The sequence below is a fragment of the Marmota marmota genome, unplaced genomic scaffold, assembly GCF_001458135.2.
Source record: "Marmota marmota marmota unplaced genomic scaffold, marMar, whole genome shotgun sequence".
Classification (NCBI taxonomy): domain Eukaryota; kingdom Metazoa; phylum Chordata; class Mammalia; order Rodentia; family Sciuridae; genus Marmota; species Marmota marmota.
The window spans coordinates 7,549,416-7,558,006 of record NW_026000205.1 but is presented as its reverse complement, the minus strand read 5'-3'; the positions used below and the strand labels follow the sequence as shown (position 1 = coordinate 7,558,006).

Sequence of the window (8,591 nt, the reverse complement as noted above, 5' to 3'; positions counted from 1 at the left end):
CATGGCCGAGACCTACGGTGAGGGTGGTGGGCCGAAGCTGGGGTCTGGGGTCTGGGCCCAAAGAGGATGCGGCCTGTGGGAATGGGGCGGGGCCTTATGTACCTGGGGGCGGGGTCTGCCTCTATGGGGGCAGGGCCTAAGTGGATGCTGGGAGGGGTTTCGTGGGTCTAGGGCTGAGCTTAATCGATTTGGGTGGAGCCTGAGGGTCTGGTGCGTGCGTTAAATAGATACGGGACGGGATTCGAGAGAGCGGGTCTCTCTCGAATGGGTTCTGGGTTGGCCTTGAGGGAAGAGGTGGGCCTTCATGTATTGGGGCGGAGCCTGAGTGAGTGGGGCGGGGCTAACCGTGACTGGCAGGGGTCGTGCTCTACTGGCTAGAGGGAACACTGAAGAGCAAGATGCTCTGAACTGTGAGGCTGAACTGGTTTGAGAGGTCCGGAATGGATTGGGATGCGTTATCCCTAAGTTAGGGTTGGAATGTAATGGCAAAGGATCGGGTTTAAGCTTGAGATTAGGGGCCAAGAATCTGGGAGAGAATGGGAAAAAGATATTGGGAATTGAAAAATCAGTATGAGTGTACAATACCAGGTGGTTGAGGGAAAAGGAGCTATAGAAAGCTTTGGATTAGGATTCAGAGAGAGCTGCATTGTTAGAACATCCACAAAAGCAGAGTTATCAAATGCAAAAATTCAGAAGTGGGAACCAGCTTGTCATTTTGAGGGTATAGACTGAAGGCCAGAGACATGAGTTGAGAGGGTAGGAGGAGGTGAAATCAAGAGAGACACAGATGGCCTATACCTGTAGATCCAGGAAATCATGAAGATGAGGCAGGAGATCACAAATTGGAGGCCAGCCTCAGCAACTTGGTGAGGCCCTAAGCAACTTAGCAAGACCATGTCTCAAAAAAAAAAAAAAAAAAGGCTGGGGCTATAACTCAGAGGTAAAGTGCTATTGGGTTTAATTCCGAGTGCCAACCAAAAAGGAGGGACCAAGGCTAGATTTCCCTTGATTAGACGAATTTCAAGAGGAATTAGCAATGTAATAGCAAATATCTTAGACTCTGGAGATCTTTGGCCAGGGTTTCAGTCTCAATTCTGTCCTAGATGTGTGATCTTGGGCAAGTCAGATAACCTCTTTGGACTCAGTTACCACATCTGGAAAACAGGGATAATTATTAGTATACCTCTCTCCTAGAGTTTTCTCAAAGATTAAGTGAGCTGGTAATATAAAAATCTTTAGAACTGTGCCTATGGTAAACTCTATAAAGAATAATCTTGGGCCAGGCATGGGATGCAGTCCTAGCAACTTGGGAGGCTGAGGCAGGAGGATTGCAAGTTTGAGGTCAACCTCAGCAATTGAGTAAGAACCTGATTAAATTAGTGAGAACCTGTCTCCAAAAAATAAAAAGGGAGGCTGGGGTTGTGGCTCAGTGGTAGAGCACTTACCTAGCATGTGCAAGGCACTGGGTTCAATCCTCAGAACTCCATAAAAATAAATAAATAAATAAAGGTATTGTGACCAACTATAACTAAAATATATGTATAATATATATTTATATATATATGTATATGTATATATATAAAGGGTTGGAGATGTGGCTCAGTGGTAAAATCTCTGGGTTTAATCCCCAGTAACAATAACAACAAAAAAAGATAATCTTCTTGGACTGGGGGTGTGGGTCAGTGGTAGAGTACTTGCTTAGCATGTGCAAGGCCCTGGGTACCATCCCCACCTCACAGAAAGCACCCCAAAAGGACAAAAACAGGTGATCTGTTACAATTGTTGTCTATGCTTCTGTTTCTGTGTCTGTTTCTTTCTAACTCTTCTCAATTTCTCCCTTTTTCTCTTTATCTTTCTCTTCCTGTGGGTATCCTTGATTTTGACTCCATCTGCTCAGACTTCCTCTTCAAATTCCTGGTGATCGGCAGTGCAGGAACTGGCAAATCATGTCTCCTTCATCAGTTCATTGAGAATAAGTGTGAGTTTCCGGCAGTGGTCTCAGCAGCACTGAGCTGTGGGTAGGTGGGCAGCTGATGGGTTGGGCATGACCGGCCATAGATCCAACTCCATTGCTGGGCCTTGCCTTGGTGTGCTGTTTGCTAGGTTCACAGTCACCCCAGCAATGAGAATGGGTTTGTAGAGACAAGAGGCCTTTGAGGATGGGGGATCCTCTGAGCCTCTGCATGCCTCCTCTCTCCTTCCCATTCCCAGTCAAACAGGACTCCAACCACACAATCGGTGTGGAGTTTGGATCCCGGGTGGTCAACGTGGGTGGGAAGACTGTGAAGCTACAGATTTGGGACACTGCTGGCCAGGAGCGGTTTCGGTAGGTGGGCTGGGCTTCCAAGGAGGGAGGGAGGGGAGGAGGGGGAGAGAGGTGTATGCACTCCAAGACACAGTAATAGGAGTAAAAAGACGCTGAGAAGGCGAGGCAGAGGAGAGAGCTTGCATAAGGTCCTGGGTTCCATCCACAGCACCACAAGAAAGGGAAGGAATGGGAAGGGAAGAGAAAGGAAGGGAAAAAAAGAAAGGAAGACTTGAGGTTGAGGAGTAGAGTTTGAGAGACCCTAAAACAGAAATAGAAGCAGAAGCATGAAAGAGAGACACATTCAGAAAAGAAAGGCAAGAGAAAGGGAGACTGAGAAAGATGCAGATGAAAAGAATGATAAAGCAGGTAAGGAGATGCAAAGAGAAACAGGTCAGAGTGGGAGAAGGACAGGGAGGGTGGACAGTTGTAGCCAGGAGGATGGAGAAATGGACGTCTAGGGGAGAGGGAGATAGATGAGTAGGTCTTCAGAAAAATGTCTGTAGAAAAGTTGATAGACATAGAAATTCTGAGAGTCTGAGAAACAGACAGGGCAGAGAGAGAAACAAGGAGTTCAGTCCATGGAGAACATGCTCTCTCGGCAACACTTAATAGGTGCTGAGTGTTGACAGACCGCATGAGCTGCGGAGAGCCCAGAGACAGAGATGGGGAAGGAGAAACAGGTGTGTGATATGGGTTGGACTTACAGTAAGTGCTCAATAAATGTTGTGGAATGATTGCCTGAGTTGCAGGGGGATCCAGATTGATGAGACAGGGCAATAAAGTTGGCCATGGCTGGGGATGTGGCTCAGTGGTAGAGCGCTTGCCTAGCATGTGTGAGGCACTGGGTTTGATTCTCAGCACCACATATAAGCAATTAAATAAATAAATAAAGGTCCATCAATAACTAATTAAAAAAAAAAAAAGAAAAGAAAAGAGTTGGCCATGCTGGGAAGGAGGCCTCCATCAGACACAGAAGAGGGACAAGTAGATATTGCATCGCACTGGGTAGGGCTGGGTAGAGGGGAGATGCTCAGAAAATGCTGAATGAATGAAGGCGAAGGCAAAAATAAGTATGAGAGCCAGAGTCAGCGAGAGACAGGAGGAAACAGAGTTAAAGGCACATAGCTGGAGTGAAGCTCAGCGGCAGAGTGCTTGCCTAGTGAGGCCCTGAGCCAGATCCCCAGCACTGCAAGGAGAAAAGCTAGACACTACACACGTAAACCATATGCAGAAAAAGAAACAGACCAATGCACAGGTTCAGAAAGACAGGGACACAGAGACAGGGAGAGATCCACAGAAGTAGGTAGACAAAGAGCTGAGTGAGAGAGAAGTTGAAAGAGAGAGAGACAGGCAGACAGACTTCCAAGTAGAGAAATTATCTCCACCAAAGCTAGGTTTGGGGGCTGGGCCAGCAGTGAGAGGGTCCTCCGAATCATCAGTCTCTCTGTGCAAAGGGGTGCAGTCTTGGGGCACACCCCAGCCTTGGGGATGACTGGGTCCCCCTGGCCCCACAGGTCGGTGACACGGAGTTATTACCGAGGGGCGGCTGGAGCCCTGCTGGTGTATGACATCACAAGGTGGGTGTGGGCTACTCAGCATGAGCAGCGTGGTTGGGGTGGGACATGGGTGGCCTCTCTCCTGTGCCACCTTCCTTCTCTGTCCCTTCTCCATAGCCGGGAGACATACAATTCACTGGCTGCCTGGCTGACGGATGCCCGCACACTGGCCAGCCCCAACATTGTGGTCATCCTCTGTGGCAACAAGAAGGACCTGGACCCTGAGCGCGAGGTCACTTTCCTGGAGGCTTCCCGCTTTGCCCAGGAGAATGGTGAGGGCTCTGCTGTGGACTGGGTGGGGGAGGAGGGACGGGACTGGTCACTGTGGCCCGTGTGTCTCCTAGCTGTCAATGGCTGTGCCCTATAGGTGGAGGTTCAGAGGTCTGGGTTCAAATGTGAGTGTTGGGCTGTGTGATCACTCTGGTCCTCAACTTCCTCAGCTGTAAAGTGCAGTCAAAATGTTTCTGTCTCACGTGTGCTGGGTAAGGAGGCCACCCACCGTGGAAAGCCCTCAGTATACTTTGGCAGAGTGGGTGCTAGATGAACGTTGGCTGCTGGGAAGTTTCCACCACGTGGGAGGCAGCTCATGGTACTTACTGGTTTAAGGTAGAGATTGCACCAGTGACTTGGGAGTCTGAGGCAGGAGAGTCACAAGTTCAAGGCCAGCCTGGGCAACTTAGTGAGACCCTGTCTCGAAATAAAAAGGACAGGTACTCAGTGGTAGAGCAATCTTGGATTTAATCGCCAGTAACACTAAATAAATAAGTAAATAGAATAAAAATAAGGTAGAGATTGTAAACTTATGTGGCCTGTGGACAGATGCATTTTGTAAATAAGGGAGATGGGCTGGGATGAACCCCAGAGGAAGAGGCACTGGTGCTGAGGGGAATGGAGAGGACTGACAGGCCCAATCAGAAGGTTTGCACGGATCACTGGATGTGATGGCGCGTCACTGTAATCCCAGCGCTTTGTTGGGGGGTGGCTAAGGCAGGAGGATCAAGGCCAGCCTCAGAAACTTAGTGAGATACTGTCTCTAAATAGAATGACATGTATCTGTGTGCTAAAGTGCCTCTGGGTTCAATCCCTAGTAACAAAAAAAAAAAAAAAAAAAAGATCTGCAAGTATAAATTCATTTTTCTGGCCAGATCAAACATATCTGCTGGCTTGGGATCTGCCCATGTTCCCCTATTTTGTGACCTCCAGATTTAGAAGAGATTTTGCCATAAGAGATAGATACTGTTTGCATCCTGGCTGTTACTTCCCCACTGTGAGGTCTTGTGATGTAGGTAATAGGTAGACTCCTAGTGGGCCCAGGCTGGGCTGGATGGTGCTGAAGACACAGGAAGTCAACCTTAGGTCTGGCCTTCATGGTGCTCACATTGCAGTCTGTGATGGTTAGGGGATAGACCCATTTGTAGACAGTGACACTCCAGAGAGGTTGGAGCCAGGGTAGAGGAGGCACAAGAGCCTGTAGGAGCCCAAGAGAGGCACGTGACCCAGGTGGGGAGGTCAGGGAGGTTTTCTGGGAAGGAGCATTGTGAGCTGATTCTGGAAAGAGGAGCTAGAGGGCTACATGGGGAGGAGGCGGTGTTCTCTGCAAGGGGATGCCATGTGCAGAGGCCTGAGATGAGGGTAAGGGTGGGTGGGACGTTTGAAGAACAGATGAGCCAGATGCTGTGGCGCACACCTGTCATCCCAACGGCTTGGGATGGATGAGGCAGGAGGATCGTGAGTTCAAAGGCAGCCTCAGCAACTGTGAGGCACTAAGCAACTCAGTGAGACCCTGTCTCTAAATAAAATACAAAATAGGGCTGGGGATGTGGCTCAGTGGTTGAGTGCCCCTGAGTTCAATCCCTGGTGCCCCCTGACCAAAAAAAAAGAATGGACTGAGAGGCAGTCGGTGGCTGAATGGAGGATGGGGACTGACAGAGGCCCTGCCCCTCAGAGCTAATGTTCCTGGAGACCAGCGCTCTCACAGGCGAGAATGTGGAGGAGGCCTTCCTGAAGTGTGCCCGCACCATCCTCAACAAGATCGACTCAGGTGCGGCCTGGACTGACCCAAGTGGGAGTGGGAAGCAGGGCTCAAAGGTTCCCAAGGGACCAGTCCTGACTTCTCCCCCTGTCCACAGGTGAGCTAGACCCTGAGAGGATGGGCTCAGGCATTCAGTATGGTGATGCTTCTCTCCGCCAGCTGCGGCAGCCTCGGAGTGCCCAGGCCGTGGCCCCTCAGCCCTGTGGCTGCTGAGACGTGCAGAGCCAGGTGCGACACTGGGTCTTGGGGAGGCAGGGGTGGTCTCCTGGGAAGAGGGGTGTAGAACAGACACAGAGGCACAAAAAATGTAACAAGAGGAACAGAAAGACGCAAAAGCACAGGAGCTAAAGGAGCCATCTTCTTGGCTTCAAGAAACCCACCTGTCTTCTCCAACCCCAGCCCTCTGCCAGCCCTCAACCCTAGACCTGACCCTCCTGTTCATTGTTCTCACCTATGTATTGAGCACATACTGTATTTTGGGTCCTATTTAGGGCTCTGGAGAGACAGCAGTGGGTAAAAACAGACAAAAATCCCCAGCCTCATGGAGCCCTCATTCTCTTGGGAGGAGATGGACAAGAAACAAGATATATAAATATTTTATTCAGCTTTTTCACTGTTGTGACAAAAAGACCTGACTAGAACAATCATACAAGAGGAAAAGTTTATTTGGGGGCTCACATTTTCAGAGGTCTCAATCGATAGACAGTAGGCTCCATTCCTTAGGGCTCAAGGTGAGGCTGAACATCATGGCAGAAGAGTGTGATGGAGGGAAGCAGCTCACTGATGATCAGGCATCAGCAGAGAGATAAACTCCACTTGCCAGATATAACTATATATCCCAAAGGCATGCTCCCAGTGACCCACCTCCTCCAGCCACAACCTCCCTGTCTTCAGTTACCACTTACTTAAAACCATTAGGATTAATTCACTGATTAGGTTAAGGCTCTCATAACCCAGCATTTCTCCTCTAAACCTTCTTGCGTTGTCTCATCCATGAGCTTTTTGGGGATACCTTACATCCAAATCATAACATTAAGTAAATTATATAATAGGGCCATAAGAGCTATGGAGGAACTGTGAGTCGGGTAAAGTGGACAGAGTGGATACACTTCTAAACAACAATGAGGGACACCTTACCAAGAAGGTGACATTGGAGCCAAAACCGGAAGGATGGAGGGAGAGGGTCCTGTGGGCATCTGAACCAAGAATGTTCTCAGCAGAGAGAATAGCAAATGCAAAAGCCCTGGCATGGGTGAGGAAGACCGAGGAAGCCAGTGTGGCTGGAATGGAGAGTGTGTGTATATCGTGGGAACAGCCAGAGATGAGAGGGGAGCTGATCAGTTGGTGCCTGTGGCCCTGGGGAGGACTCTTAACTCATACTGGGGGTGGGATGGGAGCCACAGGAAGCTTCTGAGCAGAGCAGGGACTGGAGCCGATTCATAGATTCACAGGGTCACTCTGGCTGCAGGTAGGGAAGGGCACAGACATCATTGAGGGGGCTGGGCTGCTGCTAATCTGAGGTAAGAGTGGATGGTGGACAGGTTGTTGAGATGTAGATAGGTTCTTTTTCCTTGCTAGTCTTCTCCAGTCTTGTCTCCACCCACCTCCTTTTCTCTTTCTCTCTTTCTCTTTTTGGTTACGAGATTGAGCCCAGCACCTCGTGCATTCTAGGCAAGTGCTCTACCACTGAGCTGTATCCCTATATCCATCCCCAACCCTTTATTTTACTTTGAGTCAGAGTCTTGCTGAGTGCCCCAGGCTGGACTTGAATTCATGATCCTCCTTCCTCAGCCTCCTGAATCACTGGGATTACAGTCAGTGAGATTACAGGCACAGACCGCCATGCCCAGCTTGTCCCCTCTTGATGCAGCCATTGGGTCTTTCTGAAACACAATTTGTTTCCTGTTCCTCCCTGTTTAAAACTACCCATGTCTCCCAGGGTCCATTGGACACACCTGAAGCTGCTCAGCCTGGCATTTGACCCTGTGCAGGAATGGCTCCTGCCAGCCTCCCCAGCCTCACCGTGTTCCTCTCCCCACCCCTTAGCTGCTTCAGCCACACTGAATTCATTTTGTTTCTCTGACTCTTTTTTTCATGCTGTGCCCTTTGCCTGGAACACCACTCCTTCCCTTTTGCCCTGGTGAGCACCTCCCCTCTCAGAAAGCCTTGTTTCATTTTCTATGCTTGATCCAAACTCCTTGACAGGCTTGCAGTACCCTGCAGAGTTTGGTCCTGTCCCCATCTCTGTGGGTATGTGTGTGTCTTGCCAATTCTCCCCTTTGTACTTCATGCCCAGCCCCCTTCCATCTCCAGGGTGGCTGGGGGAAATGTTAGACTTTGGATCTGCTTTTTGTTTTTATTTTTGTGGTATGTGGATGGTATCAGGGCCTCACACATGCTAGGTAAGTGCTCTAGCACTAAGCCCCATTTGTAGCCCTTTGAACCCACTTTGAAGGTAGAACCACTTTGTTTCCTGATGGAATGAATATGGAATTTGAGTGAGGGTGGGGGAGGGAGAGACAGAGAGGAGAGACAAGGATGAGATCTTTGGGCAGTGCTATCTTATCCTTCCAGGCCTTTACCTGCTGTGCCTGGGCCTCAGTTTCCTTATCTGTAAACTTAGTCCAGGAGTTTGAGAGCAGCCTGGGCAATTAGTAACATAGTAAGACCCTATCTCAAAAAAAAAAAAAAAAAA

At 49.4% G+C, this 8,591-nt stretch overlaps 1 protein-coding gene across 1 annotated transcript in view; it reads left to right on the top strand.

Moving 5' to 3' along the window:
* Positions 1-8,591, top strand: part of Rab4b (RAB4B, member RAS oncogene family) — a 10,586-nt gene continuing 1,995 nt past the window's right edge. The window contains exons 1-7 of the mRNA XM_015496828.2: positions 1-17; positions 1,898-1,978; positions 2,212-2,326; positions 3,823-3,885; positions 3,982-4,136; positions 5,810-5,905; positions 5,994-6,124. Of these exons, the coding sequence (XP_015352314.1) occupies positions 2-17; positions 1,898-1,978; positions 2,212-2,326; positions 3,823-3,885; positions 3,982-4,136; positions 5,810-5,905; positions 5,994-6,109 (642 nt within the window). The 5' untranslated portion in view covers position 1 and the 3' untranslated portion in view covers positions 6,110-6,124. The remainder of the gene's footprint in view (positions 18-1,897; positions 1,979-2,211; positions 2,327-3,822; positions 3,886-3,981; positions 4,137-5,809; positions 5,906-5,993; positions 6,125-8,591) is intronic.